General features: G+C 34.8%; 2 protein-coding genes across 2 annotated transcripts in view; both read left to right on the top strand.

The window, feature by feature from the left end:
* LOC134856879 (uncharacterized) overlaps positions 1-16,537 on the top strand; it is a 33,926-nt gene extending 17,389 nt beyond the window's left edge. Inside the window, exons 5-8 of the mRNA XM_063873174.1 lie at positions 3,168-3,391; positions 4,085-4,287; positions 4,474-4,834; positions 16,172-16,537. Of these exons, the coding sequence (XP_063729244.1) occupies positions 3,168-3,391; positions 4,085-4,287; positions 4,474-4,834; positions 16,172-16,501 (1,118 nt within the window). The 3' untranslated portion in view covers positions 16,502-16,537. The remainder of the gene's footprint in view (positions 1-3,167; positions 3,392-4,084; positions 4,288-4,473; positions 4,835-16,171) is intronic.
* LOC134847372 (transmembrane 9 superfamily member 4-like) overlaps positions 1-26,082 on the top strand; it is a 530,188-nt gene that overhangs the window by 141,860 nt on the left and 362,246 nt on the right. The window lies entirely within an intron of this gene.

Genomic DNA, 26,082 nt, shown 5'->3' with positions numbered 1-26,082 from the left:
ATGCTGATTTTTGGTACCAAACAGAGTCTTGAATTTTTGGCGAGATGCCAAAAACTTTTGTGTGATGGAACTTTCAAAACTGCCTCACCTACTTTTTTTTCAAATCTACCCTATCTTTGGGTCGGCTCATACTTGGAATTTTCCTGTAGCTTGGGGATTTTTGACCACAAAATCAGAAAAAATTGAAGTTGGAACCAATTGAAAATTGGTTCGAAAATTGCAAAGAATTAGTCGGCTTTCCCTTGATGCCCGACACCATAATAACTGATTATGAAACTGTGGTAATAACGACAATTTGAGAAGTTTTCTATGCTTTGGCATTTTTTGGCTGCTAGTTTCATTTTTCGCAATGCATCTACCGAAAAATTCATGAATTTGGACTAATTTGCGATTACAAAACGTCAAAAAAGTTCAAGATTTTGCCAGAAAAACTTTGATTCTCGCAGGTTTATCTGTTGTCGAGATAAAAACGGCGTTGGTTTTTTATCAAGAAGAAATTCAAGAAAAAATCAAATAGAAAAAGAAAAGCTGGAAAAAATTTTGATTATATTTTGAATTTATATTTCGATTATATTTTTATGGAACCGCCCTGTGGATATTCGAACGGTCAATATTTGCGAAAAGGAAACAGAGCTTGGAACGATCTAATTGGAGTCCAAAATCAACATTTTGGACTGTCCTCGAAAAATCACAATTCAACAAAATTCAAAATTTTGCCGTGGTGAAAAAACGACCGTTTCACGAACTGGATAAGAAAACAAATCGGCTAAAAAGTTTTTATTTGGATGGCCATATTACGAGGCAAAACGGTGCGTTCTGTGGATTGTAAGCAGATTCCACGAGAAGCCTAACTCAGATTTGTCCCGGAATCTGCAATTTTGCTACTATCTTTGATCTTCCTCGCTGTTTTTGATTCCACGAACAAACACCTAAAACACTGTGCCGCTCAAAATCGCTCCAAAAATAGGCAATTTTGCAGAATCCGCAACCGTATTTGCGGCATCCAGAACAATTTGTGTAATTCACAAACAATTAATACGACATTTGTATAGCTAAATTGAGTTGTTGCGGAATCCGCAACTCTAAGCGGAAACCGCAAAGTGTGAGTGGAATCCGCATTTTGTTTGCGGATTCTGTTTACATGTATGTATTTGTGTAATTTAGCGTTCAAAATTATATCTTTTGTTTACTAGATGGTCACCAGAAAAATCAATCTCAATTACTACTATGATCAACTACCAGTTGAAATACCAAACATTTGGTCTCCAACTTCCTGTCAACAATTTCTGTCAACCCAATTTCGATCTCAAAACCTGTCAGCTTCAATCTCAACTTTGATCTCATTTCACTAGAGTCGGAATCTACTAGATCAACAGTATTTGGGATTAATGAAATCTCAAATACTGTCCAGTATTTGGCGTTTATGCAATCCCAATGCTGACCTAGATCGGCGATGTGCTGTGCGTTGTGTTTCCAAACACTCTCAAGCCAATGACTACAAATATTGAATTTATTCGACGTTATGCTTCCAAAATTAATATTTGGGATTGACGCAATCCCAAATACTGACCTAGTTTGGCGATATGCTGTGTGTTGTGTTCCCATACACTCTCAACCCAAAGACCAAAAGTATTGAATATATTCGGCGTTATGCTTCCAAAATCAGTATTTGAGATTGACGCAATCCCAAACACTGACCTAATTTGCCGATATGCTGTGTGTTGTATTTCGATACTCTCAACCCAAATTTTGAATATATTCGGTGTTGTGTTTAAAAAAGACCAAAAGGCGACATCCACCAATTTAGTTTAAAAAATTTTTGAGATTTTTTTGGAGGTTCCGCTGACAATGGTTAAGTCCTTGCCTTTAAATTGTTCATATGCAATTTCAGTAATAAACAAAATTCTGAATCCACTTAAGTTTTGCCGATTCCGCTTACATTTGCGGATTCCGCTTACAAATTTTGCGGATTCCACTTACATTTGCGGATTTCACCTACATTTTGTGGAATCCACTTGCAGTTGCGGAATCCAGAACAACTAGCAATTTTAGCTTGTTTCGGAATCCGCGGCACAACAAATGTGCCGACAAAATTTAGGTTACAGTTATTTACTTAAAAATTGGAAGCTGTTTAAGGGTTTGTGTATGGAATCCAGAAACATGCAGACACAAAATTGTGCACCTATCCAGTGCACAGTTTGGCCTCGTAATGAAAGACTTATTGGAATGCAATCGCTGAAAGTTTGCCGAAATAGTTGAAAACACAAACTTTCTCAAATTTATTTATTTTTTATTCATTTTACTGACAATATTTTTTATTCTAAAATTTGTGTTTTGATTTTACCTTATGATTCAACATTTTTGTGTATTTTGGTATTTTTCTGCTCTTAGGCCATTCGGGTTATTACTCCGCCTCCGACGTTTGTGGACGTGTCACCGTTTCGCGGCAACATTTATCTTTCAGTTTTGGCCGTGTTTCGACTAGCTTAAAAATTGGGAACAATAAGTTAACATCTTCCCCCAAATGGACCAAATTAAGTTTCCCACCCCAGCGTTCAACTTAAATTAATACTACTAAGCGTGCGTGTAAAATGACCTTTTCTGATTGGCTGAACAATCAAACTCAGAACCAAGTAAGCATCCCCCTTTGGATGGGGGGAGGAGGGTGCTAAACTGGTCCAAAATTGCATTTGTATCAACTAATATAAAAAATCGAAACAACAAATTCACTTTTTCAGACAATTCTTAAATTGCACAGAGCTATTTTGGTGTGACAGGTTCAGATTGAAGTTAACGCCTAAAGACAAATGCCATTAAATCCCGCCAAGGCAAAATCGAGGCCAAGCAACAAAATGTTCAGGTTTTTTTGCATGCTGAAACGTCACAACACCAAAATCAAAATCTGAATAAAAAACATTTGATGGCAACGTATCGAAACCTCAAAAGAAAAAAAAACTGTTAGCATTTTGTAATCTAGGGGTAGTAAGCCGAATAATCAATCCTGGTAAAGCTTCACAATCTCACGCCAAAACATAGGCGACAGGAGGAAGATTGACCACTGAGCTTTTCGAAAGCTTGAAAAACAAAATTGAGTTAAAAAGGAGCAATTTTTCACAAATATCAATTCAAGTGGAAATTTATTGTCTCTAGCAAACTATCTCTTTCAGGCGTATTCTGTTGTCTGCAGTTCCTCGTTACGAGCAGATTGGTCATTCTGCTAATTGAACTAGTGTGGCACTTTGTGAGGTGTCTCTTTGTCACTTTTGACGCAATCGGTATGGTCTACGTCATCACCAAGGTCACCCACACTTTCAAGGCCGAACCTTTTATGTACAAGAAGTCCCGCGAGTCCTCAGATAGTTATGCCGCGTCAAAGACCAGTCAAACCAATGTGAGACATCGAAGGTTTTCTTGTACTTACGAAGAGCCCAGTAATCAATTTATTCGACTGCAAACAGATCAATTTTGACCTGAACAATTCAACACCAAACTAAAAAATAAAAACTTGCCCAATTAGCAATGTTTTCTCTTTTTTATCAACGACTTTGTTTGGTTTGAATTTCTCTTTACGTTTTGGTTCTTTTTTTTGTATCAAAGTTTTTGTTTGTTTCAATTTCTCTTTACGTTTTGAGAGTTCTTTTTGTTTTGTACCCGAAATTTTTATGTTTTAGACAGGGTCTAAGATTTTCTCGAGGGCAGGGATTTTTTTTTCTAGGTCGACCTTTTTCTAGGTCCTTTTTTTCTAGGTCGACTGAATTACTTTTCCGAGCTCTTCCAAAGCACTAAAAATACCCTGTTTTGGTCAAACTTTATGCGCCTCAGGCACAATTTTGAAAAACTGGCCAAAAAACGCGTTTTTAGGCATTTTTTAGAAAATTTTGACCAACAAAATTGCGTTTTTTTGGCGCGCGCTCCCCTCTCAAAGTAAGTATATATTGGAAAATTTTTAGGGTCCGTCAACAAATATGGATATCTCAAAATAGTACAAAGGGGGACCCTTTGGGTCGGCAGGGGGTTGAATCTCTAAGGTAAAAACGTTCAGCCCCCCCCCGCCCCTCCCCCCTAAATCCGCCCCTGATTTTAGATGATTCCCTATCAGAATAATTTTGATGTGGATCAGCGGATGCAGTGTCTAAACTACCTGCACTCATCGAGTGCTCCCCCAGTACCGCAAATTGGTCCCCCATGCGAATCGGGCTGCTCTTCCACGTCAGCATGTCTGCTTGGCACCCGGAAGCCATCTGAAAGCAGGGGAAAGTTCACCGTCCATATCTCAGACCAGATTTCGTGAGTCACTTTTGATTTCACTTTTTGAAACAAAACATGCAAATCAAACTAAATTTCAAGCGCGCTGATCAAAAGTAAATTGTACTGAAAATCGTAGATGTCGAATGCATAAGTAACATTGAATCTACGCATCATGGTTTTTGAAAAGCAATATCTCTTCTTAATCGGTGTTATTTTGATTGACAGGATCCACCAGGGAAGTCTAGGCGACTCGCTTCATCACAGAACCTCGGTCATTTTCAGGGAGCGCAACATATCAGGAGACGCTACTCATGATCATACCGTACATCCGGTCACGTCTGTCTACGATAGCGAGACCTTTGAAGCCAGGCGTCCACGATCTATCCACAGGATGTATCCTAGAAAGAAGATCTCATCGAGTAACAACAGAACACAGAGCCACTCACCCGCTTACCATCAGAAAATGGTGACGCGCACCCTGTTCATTGTGACTGTTGTTTTCATTCTCTCCAACATGCCGCATTTCTTCATGGAAGCCATCATGTTTGTCTTGATTCGGTTTTGCAGCGTAACAAACGTTCCAAAAGTTAGTATCATTTTAATATCAGTTCAACGAACCCTTCAATTTTCAACATACATATTTTACAAGAAGAAAGAAGAATGATAAAAAATGACATAGCGTGTCTTCTTGATGCGATCTTTTAAAAAAAAGCTAACAGGAGCAAGTTTAAAGGAAGCTGCTCCATGGGGGAGTTTACGGAGCGAGTCGACTTTTTCATCTGATAAAGGGTCCCGTTTCTGTTACTAAATGCTCAACACCCACCTGAAACTCTTCTTGAGAATGCGGTCTCAAATTGTTTAGTTCACATTTCATGTAATGAGTTGCTAATGATTATTAGAAAGAAAACAGTTTCATATGCCATGCATAATATGCTCCATATCGACGCCCAGTCATATAACTCTTATAAAGGCAATATAACTCTTAAGTACTAAAAAATATGACCTCATTTCTGTTGATCTTTCTAAATAATTTTGATGGTACTAAATTGCTTCCAAACTATGTGTGGTTACAGATTTTTTAGGCAATTTTTTTAAAATCAAACCTTAATCGTATGCGAGGACATCATTCAGCCAGTGTGGCCCATTTTAAGGTGTCTCATTAAGCGGAGAACAGAACAAAATTTGGGCTATTAAATCCAATGGATTGTTCTACTTGTAAGATTTTGTTAAGCGTACACCTCTTTATACCCTCTTTTCCACCGTATTCTTTTCAATTTTGTTTTGTTTTCTCCGGTATTCATTTCTAGCCATGACCTGGAAACCAGTAGAAACAAGTTGTGCATAATCGTCAAAAGAAAAGTCTGGAAGATAGACCAATAAAATCGTATTTCCTAAAAAGCAGTTTTACAAAAAAATTATCAATAAAACTATTCACTTGCTTTAGAGAAGTGCCTCTTACAAAATGATCCGGGTGAAAAAAATCCAAAAAAAAATTGAACCTCTTCGGAACTTTAGATCTGATCGAACCTCTGTCGAGTTCTTATCTATGTATTTCAAAATTATGATTTGATAACCTCTTGGTATAATTCGTGTTTAACTCGCATTCAGTTATAGCACATCTGATTTGACCAAATTAGCATCCTTGACAAAAACTTTTTCGCAATAAGTTTCAAAGTTTTGTACGCAAACTTTTTTAAGTTGTTTATTTTCTTTTTTCATGCATTATTATGGTTATTGAATTCGCTTTGAGCTTAGATATTTTTTTCTAGTGAGCTTCTTCTTTCATTTCCTAGTCTGACAATTTATTTTGTCGCTGTTTGCGTAAAGTTAAAATCTAGATTGGATGATAGGTCGCAAAAAATTTTTATAGGCAGGTGATTGTTCTGTTAAAAAAATTTTCAATGAAAAAACACTCCACCTAGCTGCAAAACTTTTATGTATCAATGAAAGTGCTGAATCAACTTCAATTTGCTATCGAAATGATTTCCGAATTTTTTAAAACATGCTACATTTTCTATTTCGTTGTTGTCGAAAAAAACTTTGACAGTCTTCTTTTAGATTTTTGGGTCCAATAGTGTTTCAAGGTCTTTTTTGAAATTTAGTCTCAATTTTTCTTTTTTTAACTAATCCTTCACTTTAGCAAAGATGGTTGATGTGGGAGAGCAATAGTTTCTTTTTCTTTTCGGGACTTCAAAAGGATGACCAGGCGTCCACAAGCTATCCAAAGGATTTACTCCAGAAAGAAGATCCCATCGAGTAACAACAGAACACAAGTACTAAAAAATATGACCTCATTTCTGTTGATCTTTCTAAATAACTTTGATGGTACTAATTTGTTTCCAGACTATGTGTAGTTACAGATTTTTTAGGCAATTTTTTTAAAATCAAACCTTAATCGTATGCGCGGACATCATTCAGCCAGTGTGGCCCATTTTAAGGTGTCTCATTAAGCGGAGAACAACAAAATTTTGGCGATTAAATCCAATGGATTGTTCTACTTGTAAGATTTTGTTAAGCGTACACCTCTTTATACCCTCTTTTCCACCGTATTCTTTTCAATTTTGTTTTGTTTTCTCCGGTATTTATTTCTAGCCATGACCTGGAAACCAGTAGCAACAAATTGTGCATAATCGTCAAAAGAAAAATCTGGAAGATAGACCAATAAAATCGTATTTCCTAAAATGCAGTTTTACAAAACAAATTATCAATAAAACTATTCACTTGCTTTAGAGAAGTGCCTCTTAAAAATGATCCGGAAGAAAAAAATCCAAAAAAAAATTGAACCTCTTCGGAACTTTAGATCTGATCGAACCTCTGTCGAGTTTTTATCTATGTATTTCAAAATTATGATTTTATAATCTCTCGGTATAATTTGTGTTTAACTCGCATTCAGTTATAGCACATCTGATTTAACCAAATTAGCATCCTTGACAAAAACTTTTCGCAATAATTTTCAAAGTTTTGTACGCAAACTTTTTTAAAGTTGTTTATTTTCTTTTTTCATGCATTATTATGGTTATTGAATCCGCTTTGAGCTTATATATTTTTTTCTAGTGAGCTTCTTTTTTCATTTCCTAGTCTGACAATTTATTTTGTCGCTGTTTGCGTAAAGTTAAAATCTAGATCGGATGATAGGTCGCAAAAAGTTTTTATAGGCAGGTGATTGTTCTGTTAAAAAAATTTTCAATGAAAAAACACTCCACGTAGCTGCAAAACTTTTATGTATCAATGAAAGTGCTGAATCAACTTCAATTTGCTATCGAAATGATTTCCGAATTTTTTAAAACATGCTACATTTTCTATTTCGTTGTTGTCGAAAAAAACTTTGACAGTCTTCTTTTAGATTTTTGGGTCCAATAGTGTTTCAAGGTCTTTTTTGAAATTTAGTCTCAATTTTTCTTTTTTTTAACTAATCCTTCACTTTAGCAAAGTTGGTTGATGTGGGAGAGCGATAGTTTCTTTTTCTTTTCGGGACTTCAAAAGGATGACCAGGCGTCCACAAGCTATCCAAAGAATGTACTCTAGAAAGAAGATCCCATCGAGTAACAACAGAACACAGAGCCACCCACCTGCTGTCAGAAAATGCTGTCAGAAAATGCTGACGCGCACCCTGTTCATTGCGACTGCTATTTTTTTCTCCAATATGCCCCACTTTTTTTCCTTTTTCATGAATCCATTATGTTTGTCTTGATTCGGTTTTGCCGCGTAACAATAGTTCCAAAAGATAATACATTTTTTTGTTTTGATCAAAGTGCTGAGTCATTTTCAATTTGTGTCGAGATGTTTTCCAAAATGTTTGGAACATTCAACATACTTTATTTCAGTTTCATTAAAAAAAATTTTGTTATCCTTCCATCAGATTTTTGAATGTATTTTTTGAACTTTAGTGTCGAATTTTATTCTAACTAATCTTTTTTTCCTGCAATTGATGTTGGAGAGTGAAAGTTTCTTTTTAGTATGAAGACTTCAAAAGAGTGTACTTTGCTTGCAAAAAAACACTTTGTTACACCAAAAAATACCAATATAAGTTCTGTCTCAAAAAAAATTGTCTCGATATACTGATAATGAGTGCCAAGGTAGAATTGCAAAAACTTCAGCAGAAACTCGCTGAATCACAACATGTTCTTATCAGTTTAGCAAGTTAGATCAATCATCATCTGCATCAAAGTATTTTGAGGTCAAAATGAAATTTGAACAGTTAGGTTTGTGTTCGTTAACGACGTTGAAACATTTTCTAACGCTTGGGTGACGGCTTCATCAGAGTTATTTTTGATCTGAAATCAAGCTGATTTTTTTAGAGTATATTAAAAAGGTCTACGTTTGGTTGGTCTGATTTAGAAAGTTGCGCATAACATCTTCCCAGAATTGGTAGAGTCGAAAGTGTTCTATAGTCTGAAGGAGCATTGATCATGTTTTTCAGGAAATTGATCCTATTTTAACAATTTTTAACAGTTTGGGTTGGTTCCTGAGGTTACAGCAGTCATTAAAAATTTATGTTGGAGAACTTGCTAGTATGTTTTCCAAATGTTTGATGAGACCACTATACATATCATAGCAATCTGTAAAGTGTTCAGCTCTTAATTCCTTGATGACTTCTGTGACTTCATTTACCTGGTTTTTTTTCCAGAAAATGACCTTATTCATAAAACCACTAGTTTGCTTTATTGTTCCGTTTGGCTTGTCCGTGATAGTGGATCAAGCCTAATTTATCGTCTACTCAACCAGAAATTTAGTGCAAGCTCTTTCCTTTAAACAATGTGGTTGCTAATATTATCCTCAGTCAAGACAATAGGGTTTTTTTTTGCATTTACTAGATCAAAAATCCAGGTTTCAACTTTTTTTATTATGCATGCCATAAGCAAGCGTTATCAAACTGGAATTAGACTTTTGTCGGGTTCACAACTAGTTCAACAAAACCAGTGGAATCACTTCATTTCACTTATCTTCTTAGCTTCTCTTCTCTTCTTTTGTTACCTTCTTTTAACATGCTCCAGGTTGCTTCACCCTTGGCCTGGAGATACAGCAGTTGCTTTGTACCCCAAGGTCTGGGATTCGAGTCATGGCCGGATTATGTTTTTTTTCTTTGTCAAGGAAATTCAATAGAAAAATTCCGAGAAAACTGAATAGTTGATTTTCTTTTGTTCGCCCAATTCTTGTCGGCTTACTTGACACCACGGATTTTTCTTGTACTAGAGACAATTTTCTTGGTAGTTGCAAGTTCAAATAATGTTCATTCTAATTTCAGGGGGACCTGAAAGATTTTTAAAGAAAATCATAAAAAATTTTTGGTGTTCTTGGTGTCTGCTCAAAGTTGGTCGGCTTACTTGACACCACGGATTTTTCTTGTACTAGAGACAATTTTCTTGGTAGTTGCAAGTTCAAATAATGTTCATTCTAATTTCAGGGGGACCTGAAAGATTTTTAGCAAAAGGTAAAGAAAATCTTTTTTTTTTTCGTTTCAAGTAGTTTCAGTTTAAAGATAGATTGTTGACTTAGTTGCCACATCACTGATTTTTCTTGTGCTGTAAACAATCTAAGCAAAACTGTAACTTATTCGGCTCAACTTGTGTTTGCACAAAGGTTGTTGTCGGCTATGTTTCTTTTCGTAAATTTTGATCCGTTCCTGCTGACTTAAAATTTAAACGTCTGGCATGTTTGCCTGGAATCAACTTCTATCGAGACATATGAAAGTTTACATGATCTAGTTTTTTTTTCGAAAATTTTTATTTTCGGTTGCCTATGCCTTTTTTGTTAGCGCTTTCTCGCAAGTGGTGCGAAGCTCCGCTTCGTCTCTGTGTCTTCAAAAAGTTTGTCACCACAGATTTTTGGGGGTCCTTCATTTCGACGTGCTCTAGATGAAAAACGAAAAGTTGTACGTTCTGGTGAATCCGCGATTTCGTACACAGGTAATTCCGTTGCTGAAGAATCATGATCTTTTTAGTAAATTTTGGACTCTGCGGCGTTTTGGCTGTCTGGTAGTTTTTGCTCCGAAGGAAGGTCATGTATTCAAGAAGTGTTGATGGAGCAATCTCGTCCGGGATTCCAAGGCTGGGCTGTCTGCTGTCGTTTTCGGTACTGGAATGATGCTGTTCAAGCAATCAGTCGAAGGTCTTGCTCGATGGCAGTCTAAATTTACACTGAACATCAGGTGGAATGGTGTTACGTTATATCTGATTTCCAAAAATTTTCACCGCTGACTAATTTGACTGTAATTTGACTGTCCGAGATATATACAGTTTGTTCGCCCAAAAGCCAGTAATCAGGATTCAAGTTTTTTCAATTTAAAATTTTTGAAAAACATTACTTTTCATCACAGGACCTTTTAGTGGCATCCAGTTGGATGTTTAATGGCCTCTCGAAGGAGCAAATTTCTGTTGAAAGGTTGAGCTCGGGTTGGAATTGTACTTCTGGTGGTCTGCTCCTTTTCTCTCACAAAATATCAAGAATTTTTGACTTCAAGTCTGTCGCTTGCAGCCCGGTTAGAGCCTTTCTGTTTGACTAACTTGTTTTTTTTCGTCGTCCAGATTAAAAGTTTTGGACAGGTTTAATTTTTTTCAAATGGTGTTTGATTTTTATTGAAGTGTTTTTTGATAATAATGCAATTTAATTCTGACTGAATTGTGCTCCAAATTTTTAGATAGTTTCAGAAAACGCATCAATTGAAAAAGGTTTTGGTGATTCGGTCGACATAATTTGTTTTTGAACTTAACCTTAGAAATATTTCGGTTGACCAATCTTTTAGAACAATGATCTGCAACGGTATAAATTTTTCTTTTGATATTTTTTGGTTCTATAAATGATTTTAAAATTGATTTTTGAAGTTCTGTATGGTTATTTAGAAGAACCCCAATTGGAATTCATGGGACCCGCAGTGGGTTTCCTAATTTTCAGCAGATTGTTTTAGTCAATTTCCTCGTTTGCAAAGTTTTATCCCGGTAATTGGTGGATCTGATTTCCGATTAACAAAGGCCTAACACTTTCAACTGCTTTAATGCATTCTGAGCAGTTTTTCCATGTAAATGAATAATCTTATTGATGTGTAGCCACTTCCTGAATTCCGAAAGGAACTTCATACCAATTTGTTCTGGATAGGATAGGTGAAGTTTTTTAAGGACTACTGTTCTAAGGAAAAAATTTTCACAGTTTGTTTTCGATGCATAACAACTCATCAAACTTGTGAAATTACTTATAAAAAATTTCAGATCCCATTTTCGACTTTCGATTTTCCCTTGAAAAAGACGATTGTTCAGTAGTCAACTTTCAATGCCGAAACTTGCTGATACAACGGAAGAAATATGGTTAATTACAAATTCATTAAGGGTTTTTATACTATCTTCAATTATGGCTTCCTTTAAAGAATTTTCGACCACTAAAATGTTTTTTTAAAATGTCTTCGATGAAGCAAAATTTGTTTCAACCTTTGAAGTTGTGGCCATTACAAATTTTTCATTCTATATTGTAAAAAGAAAATCAAGCAATCAAGGTTTTTTCTTGATTACTTGATTTTGCCAGAATTGTGGAATGTTTTAGCCTCAATACTTGATTTTGTAGGTTTATGCCTAAATAATTAAAAACAAATCCCAGCCGTAAACTTCTTTCATAAATATTAGCTGCCCAAACAAGGGCCAATAGTTCCAAAAGATTGGTTGAAAATTTCGCTCCAAAAAATGTAAAAAAATGTTTGCAAATGAGCTTGTTCTTCAATCACTCCCACGGAATGGTTCTAGAAAAGTACCTTGTCAGTTTTGGGAAGTATCGGTTTTTTACTCTGTTCTCTCATTTTATAACAAAAGTGCACTTAACAGCAGGTTAACAGTTTTTGATTTTATTTTTCAAAAGCGTTTAAAAAGCGTTTTTTTCTTTCTTGATTGATTAGGCGAGCCGAATAATGAACAAAATTGTTTTGAATACCGAGGGATTGGTATAGTTTTAATTCTAGCGGTTTTATCACCCGATGCTAAAAATACTGAGTCAGAAATAATATTCAATTTTTCAAATTTGTTATTGCAATTTTTACCTTGGACATTTTACAGCAAAGTTGTGTTTTTCAAGATTTGATATAAGTTTACTGTTTGATTTTGCCGTGGTCTTTGAAGCTATTTTGGAAAATTTTGAAATATCCTCAAATTAAACACGAGCAAAAACATTTTTCCAGTGGTTGAATTCATTTTTCTTTGAAAATTGTTCGGCATGTCATTCAACCCGTAAAAACCGGTAAAAAATTGGAAGTACATGTGATATTTTACCCTACTATACTGACATGCGTTCTTTGCTCGTAAAACTGTTCAGTTTTAATTGAGGTAAGTGTTTTGAAATCCAAGGTAATCAGACGTTTTTTCTTGAAAATCTGTAGTGAAATTCAACGCTATTTTGATTGACTTGTCTTTCTTGCAAGTAAAAAAAAATAGGTCATAAAATTCTATTTTTGTGGAAATGTTTGAATTCTTTAAGTTTTTGAGTGATTTTTAAGCATTTTTAAAAGATACTTTCGGATATCAATTTATCCAATTGTTGATTAACCGACGATGAAAATGTAAAGGCATTATTGCGCCCTTTAGCTGAAAAGATTTTAAAGGTTTTTTTTTATTTCTGATTTCCTCAATTTTCTAAGAGACTTCAGTCCCAATGTATGGGAGCCTTTTTCTGGGTATTTCGTTCATGATTGTATGTAATGAAAGTTGGGGTTTTCTCGAAAACCTATCTGTTGGATCTGATTTGGATGAAATTTTGTCCTTCTACCTTGATTGGATGTTCCGTGAAACTACAGAGGGGGTTTTTGTCGCTAAGTCAACTAGTTTGACCTTCAAAAAGGGATCTCTCATTTTTATTTCGTGAAATGCAGTTTTTTCGGACCAGCAGAGTCTACTTGAAAGCTCATATGTACAAATCTTTTGAATTCGAAACTTAGCAATTATTTTCCATCTTCATCAGGTTTTGTCGTCACGTTCAAAACTGGGTATTCGTTTTTACCACTTTCGCCCGCTTCTGACCATGCGTTAAGTACGCCACAACACACTTGATATACATAAATTTATAGAGCAGGCTGATCCGACAGATTTACAAACCTAGTTTTGTTTTCATCTTCTCTTTCAACATCAATAAATTTAATTTTTCACAATTCACAGGTTTTTTGTAACACTTTCTTACTGTTAGAGAGCTTTTGTTGCTGGAAATATCTCCAAATAGTCTTTCACAAAATTTCCGCAGCACTTCAGCCCAGTTTTTTTTAATATAAAGCTAACATATGTTGTTATTTGTGGTAAAACTCCGATGCTTATTTACAAAAATTTTATGCACAATATTTGCAGGTTTTTGTCATCTTATAAGGACTAAGTAAAAAGTTTTTGTCAACCAAAGCTATGCTTTAGGCTATGTTGGGTGGCAGCGTTTTTGTTAAGAGTTTCCTTCGCATGTCGTAGTTCTTCATTTTGTTCAGGACGATATCCCAAGTTCATTCTTTTTTTTTTGCGTTTCTTGGTCATCTCCGGTAACGCCCCCGAGAATTGTTGCAAACAGTTTCTTTTTCTTTTGTGTCGATTCAGGAATTAGTAGCGATCAATACCAATATTCCGCTGTCTGCTGAATGCTTGGTTGAGGTAATTCTATAGTTTTCCTAAACCCCTCCGAAGGACTTTACCTTAGTGAGTTTCTGGGCAAATATACGCTTCCTCTCGTTATCTGATGCCAATTATAGCATTGAGTGGATTATCTTGTCGGCTTCTTACAAGCGCACTTAACTGAAATTTTCGTTACAAGTTGATTGACTCGTTTTCATTTTGATCGATTCTTTTTTTTCTTCTAAGTTTTCAACTAGACGTTCATTTTTTGCTGTAGCTGATTTGTTTTGTTGTTTTTCTATCTATGGGCCTTCAAGTTTCAACGATTTCAAAGATTCTCTTGTTTGATGTTTTCTGAAGCTATCAGTGTCAACTGAAGCAGGGGTGGATCTAGGATTTTCTCGAGGGGGGGGGGGCGGATTTTCAAAAAAAAATCGAAAATTTTGACGACCTTTTTTTTAGGTGGACCAAATTGATTTTTCGAGCTCTCCCAAAGCACTGTTTTGCCCCTATTTCGGCTAAATTTTGTGCTCCGCAGGCATTTTTTTGAAAAAACAGTCAAAAAAGCCGTTTTTGGGCACTTTTTGAAAAATTTTGACAAAAAATCGCGTTTTTTTTGGCGCGCGCTCCCCCTCAAAGTTAGTATTATTGGCGCCAAAGGCGCCTTTAGAAAAATTTTAGGGTCGGTCGGCCAAAAATGGATTTCTGAAAAAGTGTCAAAGGGGGGACCCTTTGGGTCGGCAGGGGGTCGAATCCCTGAGGGGGGGGGGGCGTCCGCCCCCCCCCCCCCCCCCCCCCCCCTAAATCCGCCCCTGAACTGAAGTATATGTCTGCCCATGGCCTTGGTCGAATTTCTGTGATTTTGCCAGAATGGGGGAACTCCCCACATGCCAGATTGGTTGATTGATGACTGCGTCATTATAAATTTTTCTATTAAATTACATAATCTTAACTTAACTAATCAATTAAAGTTTTTTCTTTCTGACTAATACAATACCATCCTTAGTTCAAGTTTTTTCATGTTTGTTTTGCTCTGTTCAGTGTCTTGTTCACAACGAATAGTTTTTTATAAATTTTGCGTCTAGTCAAAGTTTGTTGACCTAATAGCTTGTTTCAATTCAATTTGGAATGATTTCCGAGCCGTCAATTTGGCGGGGCTGGACAAACAATTGATAAAAATTTTTGTAAAAATAGTGCACATGAGCTATCCCAAAACTGCAACTTAGACGAAAAAAAAACACAATAAATTCAAAAACAACCAAAGACTTCAATAATTTTAACAATTTCTACTTTGGAATTGCCCATCGAATGCAAATAAAATTTTTTCATTCTGATAAGAAGTGATAATTTTTGTATCTGCTTACAAACGAAACGGACGTCAATGCCTGAATTGAGTTTGGAGGTTTTTTGAGGCGATTAAATGAGGCGATTAAATGAAAAGATTGCAATCTGGCTAAAATGGCGTTTTCGAACCCCAGAAGCTCACAAAAATGATCAAAAAATAAATATCTTTCCATTTTTAAGCTTTGCAAATAGATACCATTCGGATAGCATACAAATTTTTGTCACTTATTTTTAATGGAAAGTTGAATTGGGTCAATGAATAGTAACCCTTGATTTTTTGGCACATAATTTCGTAAATTCAAAAAAAATATATTTGTTGATTTTGGTTTTATGCTTTTTCTATTTTTTTACTCTCTAGTTTTCGACGTTATGCATTTACTTTCTTGGCACTTTTTCAGGCAATTGAAAACTGTGATAATTGACTCATAATTTTTGTGACCATGTCCTGTATTGATGTATTGTTTTAAGAGTATTTCATGTTTTGGCTTTATTGCTTACTTTTTCTATCTATTTACTTCTTCTATTTACTTCTTCTATTTAAGTTTTTTCAGTGAAAAGATCAATTTTATCCTGCATGCAATTTTTTATTATGAATAAATCTGCAGGATTCTGAATTGTCTTAATAATAGATTTTTTTTCAAAAGTAGGTCATGGAATCTAACAAACTTTTTTTTATCGAGAGGTTTTTTGCGCCCCAGTTTATTTGACGATTCGTTCATTCGATCAGCTTAATCGATATTGTTCTGTTGTAATCTGGAAACAATTTCGCTAAAAGAGAAACAAATCCGCTTAGCCCAGAAGCATTTTTTTGCGTTGTCACTTATTTGACTGCTCGAATTAAGTTGAAATAGGGTTCAAATTTTGAATGTCAAATTACGATTATAAAAATGAGTGAGCAACAACGGTTCGCAGTGATAAGTATAATAAACCGCGATCGGTTCCTTTCCTCACAAAAATTTTCGTAAATGCTATGTAATTGACACTAACTTTTTTTAAGACTAATTAAGACTAAATTATTTTAGGAGGTGAACAAGGTAGGGAGTATTCTCTACATGAGCTATGTCATACACTTTGCCCTGAACCCAGTGCTCTATATGGCGAGCAGCTACTACTTCCGACGGCGGTGTTACGAATTCTTCGCGTCGAACTCTAATCGTGTCAAACGGCTTCTCGCTTCACGACTCGATCAACTTCTAGCCAGAAAAGGAGTAAGGGAAAGTGGTAATGAAATGTGCGAACAAGATATGACCAAGTTTGTGAACTCTAAAAGAAAAGAAGGCGTCGTGACATTTTCGTTGAGCCAGTGCAACTTTGAATCTCTTCAGGAGGGGGCACAAACTTTCTCTGTTTAACATGACAATATCAAAACAATTGAACACTTGATATATGCTGAGCAAATATATATAAAAAACTTCTTTAAACTCTATGATTATACTTCTTGAAACTATATGGTTTAAACTCCATGATTCTTGATTTAATTTGAAATCAAAACTTTTTTTTTAAACTAGCTTCACGATGCTTGAGAACTGCAATTTTATGTTTAATGCCGCTTGGAAAATTTGTACGATGTGCGAAAGCCACATCTTCATAATTTCCTTCTATAAAAATCGAAAATGTTGGGGCTGAGCAGAGGGGGAAGGGATGGGGCAGACCTCATGCATTACATGCGTTATACATTTACAGTCTGCCGCGCTATGTATTGAAATTGGTTATAGAGTCTACAATGTGTTTGAATAAGGAATAGAGTTGGTAAGGTTTCAGTCTATGTGTCATGGTAAGAGATTGGTAGGATAAAATAGTTTTTTTTGTGGTTTTTGAATGGAAATCTCTAGAATAATTGGTTTATTCGTAACGGGCACGTAAAATAATTGGTAAAAAATTGTTATGTTTTATGAGTAGTGTGTGCATAAAAAACCATATAAAGTTTATTGGTAGCATGCTAAAACAATGGAACAGGGAAGAGTTTTTGCAGAAAAAAAATGAGATTTTCTTAGTTTTTATTTTCAAAAAATAAAACTTTGATGACCAATTTTGATTTTTAGCTTTTGTAGAGTGTTACAGATTGCAACAACTTTGTTGAAACCTCCTGAAAAGTGAAAAAAAGAATCGAGGTTGTTGAGAAAAAAATTAAGCAAGGAAAGTTTAAAAATCACTGCATCTTATAAAAATTTACAGCAACTTTATAGAATATTTTCATAAAATCAATAAAATACTGAGTAGCCTATACTATAACTACACTGCATCAGTTCTCATGAACTCAAACTTCTTGCATGAACTCGATCATCTTGGGTTGTTTTTTGGGTAAAAATAGCTAATAGCTTTTTTTTAGTTTTTGAATGGAAATCGCGAGATTTTTTGCAAAAAAATCGGACACGTAAAATAATTGTTTCAAAATTGTGTTGTTTTATGAGTAGAATGTACATAAAAAACCAGAGAGTCTTTATTGGTAACATGCTGAGACAATGGAACATGGGAAGAATTTTTGCAGAACTCTTACCATTGTCTTACCATGACACCAATCAGCATACAATTTTGATTTCAATATACACTGTACCAATAATGCCCAAAAAAATTTCAGCAATTATATGTTGCGCCTCTTTTTATTGCAAAAAAAATTGAGATTTCCATACAAAATCCACGGGAAAATTTATAAAAAAAAACTTTATCTTACCATTCTCATACTATGACAGAAACACTGAAACGTTACCAATTCTATTCCTGATCTAATACATTAAGACTCTATACTCAGTTTTAAAACATAGCGCGGCAGACCGTAAATCTATAACGTATGTTAATACATGTAGTCTGCTCCACGCCCCTCCCCTTGCTCAGCCCAACATCCACTATTTATATGAATTGTTAAGGTACATTGGATTAGACTAAATTTAGGTTTATAATTTTTTTTCGAACAGAAATATTTTAGGCGTTCTATAATTTTTTTTCTTAAAAATGGTAAGACAAATTACTACATCGACCACAAAACCTTGATTGAACCTGATATGTCTGAATTTCTTTAAGCGTCCATCAAAAAAGTTTAGAGAAAAGTTTTCAACAAACTTTATTTGAAACCTTTGCTAAAATAATTCCAGTTGAATTTTTTTTTCAAAATTAAGCTCAGCACTTCAAAACCTTCCAAGTGGTATTAGAAAATTGTTCAAGACGGCAAGTTGTTGTTCAAATTTTATTTGAAAAAAAAACCACGCCAAGGAAACTGTTCCGTCTCTTTCTTCGATTCAAAAATTGGAGAAAAAGTCAAAAGAAAGGTCACCGCCACAGGATTCAAGGTAATTAAAACTTGCATTAGATTCATATCCGAAACAAATCTTCGTTAAAATGAAGAGAAGTTATCCGATCTTCACCAAACTTGGAAATATTTAAAAGAATTCGTGAATCAAAATGACATCAATTTTTTTTAGATTACTTTTTTTATTGTTATCAAGAATTCAAATCACGACAGGAATAGCTTCAACATTATTTTCTAATTGACACTGTTCCCTTTAAAAGTTGTTAGTGGAGTAAAAAAAGTGCAAAAAAAAACTATTCACGCTGTTGGTCTTTCTCATCATTTTGTGATATAGTCGAAAGAAAGAATAATTGAAGTATGTAGGTGTTGTTTTACACTATTATTAATTTTTCGCGAAAAAAAGAGCGAGCAGGCGAATTAATGAGCAGGCGAAGAACAAATGACTTTAGGATTTAGGACAGGAGGCTTTCTTTTTTTATGACCATATACCGACTGTTATGCCAAAACAAAAGAAAAGTTCTTTGAAACTCGATGATACCTTTTCAGCAAAATGCATGAAATTTGTATGACTAGTATTTTTCCATAGATTTGGAGCTTTTACCGTCTGTGGAGGTCAACTCAATTGTTTGGCGATTTTTTGTTTGCAGTGTGTAAGCAGAAAAGTGAAAGGAAATTATGTTATGCTACTAGTAGTAGATGTTGGAGGTGATCAGGGGGGGGGGGGAGCATGGAAGACCCCATGTATTAAGACACGTTATAGATTTCCGGTCTTCGATGCTACGTATTAAGATTGGGTATAGAGTTTACAAAGTATTAAGATAGGGAATACCAATGGTAAGGTTTTATGGTTTGTGTGATCGTAAGATAATGGTAAAAAAACGTTTTTTTTTGGTTTTTGAGTGGAAATGTCTTGTTTTTTTTCGCAAAATTTTTGGCGCGTGTTATCTAATTTGTAAATATCAAAGGTTAATTACGTGTAGATTGTGTGATGAAGGTCTTTTAAATAGTTTTTTGGAACATGGTAAGTGAATGGTAAGTTTTTGGGTATTTTCAAAAAACTTCAAAACACGATAAGATTAGCTATAATTCTGCCTAATTTATTAGGTAATCTACTTTCTATCTACTTGAAGCAAAGCTGAAACCTACTGAAACTTCAAAAAAAGTCAAAAATTTGAGAAAAAAAACTTAAAATACAAAGAAAATAAATAAATCACTGCGTCATATAGTAAATTTACTGCCATAAGTTACACTTACAAATAAAAAACTTTATATTTACATAAAATTACTTATAAAATTCAAAAGATGTACATCATGAATTTTATTCAAGTTTCTCGGGTAGAATTTAAAAAGAAGAAATGCTGAATAAATTGCGTAAAATCCACACAAATTATCAGTTTTTTGTAGTTTTCTGAGAACCATTCGCCAATTCTTATTTGTTAGAACGGAATATATTGTTCTTTTTCGACCCAAAGAATCAGCAAAAAAGTAAGTTTTGTCCAATCGTGCTATCATGATCCAGTGTTCCCCTCTATCATTGCTTGGGGCTGAGTTAACAATTGCAAAAGAGTATTTTGTTAGTCGAGGAACGTTATCGGAAGGGTAAGATCTCATGTACTTGAACCTGAATTCAGGAATTCTTTCAATAGTTTACAGAAGTGAAAAATTATCCATCTTTGCAACTGTTAGCTAGTTTACATCTGAAACAAATAAATATATAGTTTGATATGGTAATTTAGGTTGAAAAAAAATAAAGTTGACTTACGCAGATTTATGTATTGAATCAACAAAGTCCCATACTCAAAACTTGTGAACTGGACAAAGATTATTTAACACTGGTTTACAGTCTAGGTTGAAGAAATTCTTGGGTTTTCAATTAAACAGCATTCATTATCTGCTTTTTCTGGAGATTTAAGTCTGAAGAAAAACAAAATAGATAGTACAGAGACAAAAACATTGAATATCCCAAAAAAGTTACAACACTTTTATACGAACCTGAAAACTCAAAAAAAAACTAACCATTTTTAGCGACTGTTCCAAATTTGTCGATTTGGACATTTGATAGTCTTTCTCCCAAGACTATCACTTTCGTTACTTGCTCCTAGGGAAACTGGAAAAACATTTCTAATCTCAAGCTTTCTCCACTAAGTTCTGGATAATGCAACTGTTCTGTAGTGAAGTCAAATCGAAAACTAGAAAGTAGTGATTTTGAAAATCTTCCATAGGAAGAGCTGGGAATTCTTCATTAAACTGCAATGCTTTCATTGTTGTAACACAAGGTCGACAAGGAGAAGTTGTATCTAATGAAACAATTGCTCTTCCACCCCGAATAAGTCCTCTTAAATGAAATGTCTGATAGCTGAAAGGGTTTTCATGAAAAGATCCTGCAGCAGTTGAATTTGTATTCATTGCAGCAGCTATTCTCCTTATTGGAGCGTTATTGAAAATATTTTCTTGAATGAACTGGTTTTGACCAGATGGAATGATAAAGGTTCTTGCTATAGTTTCCATGTAATTGTATTGAGCAGGTTCTCTTTCCAGATTCCATTGCAAGTTATGATGATTAGGTTCAGCAACTAGAACTCTTCTAGTAAACAGCGAACAGTCAACAATTTTCAGACTGACATTTGGGTTATCAGATAGCATGTAAAAATTAGGTATAGCTCGAATAAGTTTAATTCGAACTTTGGTATTTGGCAGCATCAATTTTTTGCAAGTAAACAAATCAATGACGAGCATCCCATAGAGTGAAAAAGTTATCCCTGTTTCTAAGGAATTTGCTCTATCAGTGAATGGATGCATATCAAAAGCATCAGGATAATGTTCAAAACTGTATCCATGACAAGCAAATATTGCTTCATTTCTCACTGCTGACGAGTTAAATTCGTTCGACATTTGTGCCTTATGAGGATGTAAACCACTGGCGTTGTAAACCATTGTATTGTTAAAATAAACTTCACGGTTGAAGAACAGAGAATGTAGTAGATTGTTTACATAAGTTAAGTAAGTTTGAGGTTCCTCATCTGAATCTTCCTCCGATTTTGCTTTATGTTCTGCTTTTTATTTTTTGAAAGCATCGAACAATCTTCCTTTGAATAAATGAAGCTTAAAACCAAGATGGGTATCACGCATATCCAAGTAGATGTTGCGATCTGTTTCAATTTCAAACTCAATACTGCTTTCATCTAGAGAAGTGCTGGGGAATACTCCTTGTGTGTAAGATGACATAATTGTTTCCAAAACTGGGACTTTATCAAAAGTCTCCAATGAAGAATTTCTAAAAGCCCCGTACCAAAAATGACTTTGGTTTACACTCATTTTCTATTGTCAAAAATGTCTTTGCGAGAGCGACTGTTTTTCGATCTACTTTTTCGAGAAATGGATCTGGTTCCACCAGTTCTACGTTCTTAATTCTTTTTTCCACCTCCCAATTGTTTCCGAACTGTTTTTGTTCCCACATCTTTTGCAAATGTTTTGAGTTGATTACGTCCACTAACAATTTCCCCAATCTCTGGAGCAGCAATTTCAAACAAATCTGCCCCAATTCTTCTCGCAGCTGAGATTATATATTTTTTAATAAAGGGGATTGCAGTTCTCCCAAGACTTTGCGCAAAAGCTCCCAAACCTTTTCCACGCTGTCTTGCATGTCCTCAAAAAATCGGGAAATCAGATAAATTTTGAGCAACCATTTCTTATGAAGTTTAAATCAAAAATGATTATTCGAAATCTTGCGGAACAAGAGAACAACTCGAGTAATTCCTACGGACACAGAAGGAATTTTTTTACCGGTACTATCTCTTATTTCTATCTTGATGCTATGGAAAAAATTTTTCAATAGTTTTTTGAACTGTAAACTTGTAAAAGACTGATAATTCATGTACTGTCCTGTAGAAATTATATCTCCAACTTTTACTTTGGAGATGAATGGAATACAACGCAAAAATGGAGTTTTTGTAGCACCGACTATGTTTTATTCTATAATATCACTATATATCATCAAAGAATGTATTCTTATAATGTCGTAGGAATACTGAGGATAAGGTGGTCCTTTTCCTTTCATAATAACCCCTGTTTGTTTTTGTATTAAATCACAACCAAAAATGTAACTCAAGTCAGAACTTTGAATAATATACACTGATTGATTCTCAGGTAAATGAACGGCAACCTTTTGAGTAATTTTATATACCTTTTCTGATACATAGATTCCATTATATTCAAAAGCTTGAGCACCTAGACGTTCCCGATTTTTGTTGTTCATGGCTACAACTATATCAACAATAGTTGGCTACAATCCTGGTTCCATATGCATCGGTCCAATCTTTCTTTTCTCCTCAAAACTTTCTCTACCATCTACGAATGTAATTTTTCCCTCAGTAACATTTTGGTACAAAGAGGGGTAAGTTATTTCTGAAATAGCAACCTCCCATTCTCCTTTCAAATGTATTTGATCGCGTAGAAAGTTTGTAAAAGAACTAAGACTGTTACTCGGATAACAATTGAAAGAAGCGTTGGAAACTAACTCAATAGTAAAAGAATCCATGACAACTGATTTATAGAAATTTAGTTTAAAAAATGATTTACCTTTAATCTGAACTTTTTCTCAGCTCTTTTTCATAAAATTTTCCCAGAATTTCTTCTTTTTCAAGAACTTTGATGATGTATATTGGAGACTTTTTAGTAGATTTTGCCGAAATTTCAAAAATTTCATCTATAAATTGTGGTTTGTATCCTTTTCGGAACGGAATATCATTCCTCGAAATTCTCACTCTGTCTCCAACTTTGAGTTATAGTTTCCTATACCTTGTTAGAGGTTTATTGTACAGAATTGAGAGGAAATCAAAATTCTTGACATCACTAGGTGATTTTGCAATAGATCTTTTGATGTGACAATTCATTGTAGACACAAAAAGCGGCAACTAGTGAATGAATTTTTCACCGTGATCTTCTATGTAGCGGTAAATAATGTGTTTTAATAGTTCAATGGCTCTCTCTGCAAATGCAGCTTTTGTTTCACTCATTGTCGAGTAAACTTCAATGTTTTTTTCTATGCTAATTGTTTGAAAGTTTTTCCATATTCTGTTACTTTATCAACACAAAGTTTTTCAGCAGTGTTTTTTCGAGAAATCATTTTTTTGAAAGCTTGCAGTATGTCTTTAGCAATATTATTTTTCATGGTTCGAACTCTCTCAAATTGCAAAAAAAAACATCAACAGCAACCAATAAATATTTGACTCCCTTGTTTTGACTCGCTAGTTTTTCCACAAATGCCAAATCCATACACCAAATTTCATTGATATATTTTGAAAAAGCTTTCGGAAACGTCTGATTGGGGGACCAAGTTTTGTATACGTTGTTTTGGTTTGTAAAAACTGTTCTACTTTCTTTTTTGACACACGCTTGCTTTACTCAAGTTTCGCACAGAACCGTACGCAGCTCTACCCCTGGAAAACAACCTGTTCAGACCTACTTTTTTAGACCTACAATGCTTGGTTGAGGTAATTTTTTAGTCGACCTGTTCAGACCTACAATGCTTGGTTGAGGTAATTCTATAGTTTTCCTAAATCACTCCGAAGGACTTTACCTTGGTGAGTTTCTGGGCAAATATACGCTTCCTCTCGTTATCTGATGCCAATTATAGCATTGAGTAGATTATCTTGTCGGCTTCTTACAAGCGCACTTAACTGAAATTTTCGTTACAAGTTTTCACTTTGATCGAGTCTTCTTTTCTCTTCTAAGTTTTCAGCTAGACGTTCAACTTTTGCTGAAGCTGATTTTTTTGTTGTTCGCCAACCAACGCTATGGGCCTTCAAGTTTCAACGATTTCAGAGTTTCTCTTGTTTGATATTTTCTAAAGATATCAGTGTCAGTTGAAGTGTATGTCTTCCCATGGCGTTGGTTGGATTTGTGTGATTTTGCCAGAATGGGGGAACTCCCCACATGCCAGATTGGTTGATTGATGACTGCGTCAATGTAAATTTTTCTATTGACCTAAATAATCTGAACTTAATTAATCAATTAAAATTTGTTTTTTTTCTAACTAATACAATACCATCCTTAGTTCAAGTTTTTTCATGTTTGGTTTGCTCTGCTCAGTGTCGTGCTCGCAACGAATAGTTTTATAAGTTTTGCGTCTAGTCAAAGTTTGTTGACCTAATAGCTTGTTTCAATTCAATTTGGAATGATTTCCGAGCCGTCAATTTGGCGGGGCTGGACAAACAATTGATAAAAATTTTGTAAAAATAGTGCACATGAGCTATCCCAAAACTGCAACCCCAAAAAAACACAATAAATTCAAAAACAACCAAAGACTTCAATAATTTCAACAAATCTACTTTGGAATCCTGCTAAAAATTACCCATCGAATGCAAGTAAAATTTTTTCATTCTGATACGAAGTGATACTTTTTGTGTCTGCTTACAAACGAAACGGACGCCAATGCCTGAACTGAGTTTGGAGGTTTTTTGAGGTGGTTAAATTCGCTGCAACTGCCTGGTTCAATTTCAAAAATGAAAAGATTGCAATCTGGCCAAAATGGCGTTTTCGAACCCCAGAAGCTCACAAAAATGATCAAAAAATAAATATCTTTCCATTTTTAAGCTTTGCAAATAGATACCATTCGGATAGCATACAAATTTTTGTCACTTATTTTTAATGAAAAGTTGAATTGGGTCAAAGAATAGTAACCCTTGATTTTTCGGCACATATTTTCGTAAATTCAAAAAACATATATTTATTGATTTTGGTTTTATGCTTTGTCTATTTTTTTACTCTCTAGTTTTCGACGTTATGCATTTACTTTCTTAGCACTTTTACAGGCAATGTAAAACTGTGATAATTGACTGTGTCCGTGTCCTGTATTGATGTATTGTTTTAAGAGTATTTCATGTTTGGGTTTATTGCTTACTTCTATTTATTGGCTAAGATTTTTCAGTGAAAAGATCAAATTTTTCCTGCATGCAATTTTTCATTATGAATAAATCTGCAGGATTCTGAATTGTCTCAATAATAGATTAATTTTCAAAAGTAGGTCACGGAATCTAACAAACTTTTTTATCGAGAAGTTTTTTGCTCCTCAGTTTGATGATTCAAACAATCGATATTGTTCTGTTGTAATCTGGAAACAAATCCGCTAAAAGAACCACAAATCCGCTTCGCCCAGAAGCAAGTTTTTTTGCGTTGTCACTTATTTGACTGCTCGAATTAAGTTCAAATAGGGTTCAAATTTCGAATTTCAAATTACGATTATGAAAATGAGTGAGCAACAACGGTTCGCAGTGATAAGTATAATAAACCGCGATCGGTTCCTTTCCTCACAAAAATTTTCGTAAATGCTATGTAATTGACACTAACTTATTTTAGGACTAATTAAGACTAAATATTTTTAGGAGGTGAACAAGGTAGGGAGTATTCTCTACATGAGCTATGTCATACACTTTGCCCTGAACCCAGTGCTCTATTTGGCGAGCAGCTACTACTTCCGACGGCGGTGTTACGAATTCTTAGCGTCGAACTCTAATCGTGTCAAACGGCTTCTCGCTTCACGACTCGATCACATTCTAGCCAGAAAAGGAGTAAGGGAAAGTGTTAATGAAATGTGCGAACAAGATATGACCAAGTTTGTGAACTCTAAAAGAAAAGAAGGCGTCGTGACATTTTCGTTGAGCCAGTGCAACTTTGAATCTCTTCAGGAGG

The sequence above is a fragment of the Symsagittifera roscoffensis genome, chromosome 1 (genome assembly GCF_963678635.1).
Source record: "Symsagittifera roscoffensis chromosome 1, txSymRosc1.1, whole genome shotgun sequence".
Classification (NCBI taxonomy): Eukaryota; Metazoa; Xenacoelomorpha; order Acoela; family Convolutidae; genus Symsagittifera; species Symsagittifera roscoffensis.
Note: the sequence above shows the minus strand (reverse complement) of the source record. Positions and strands in the feature narration are given on the sequence as shown.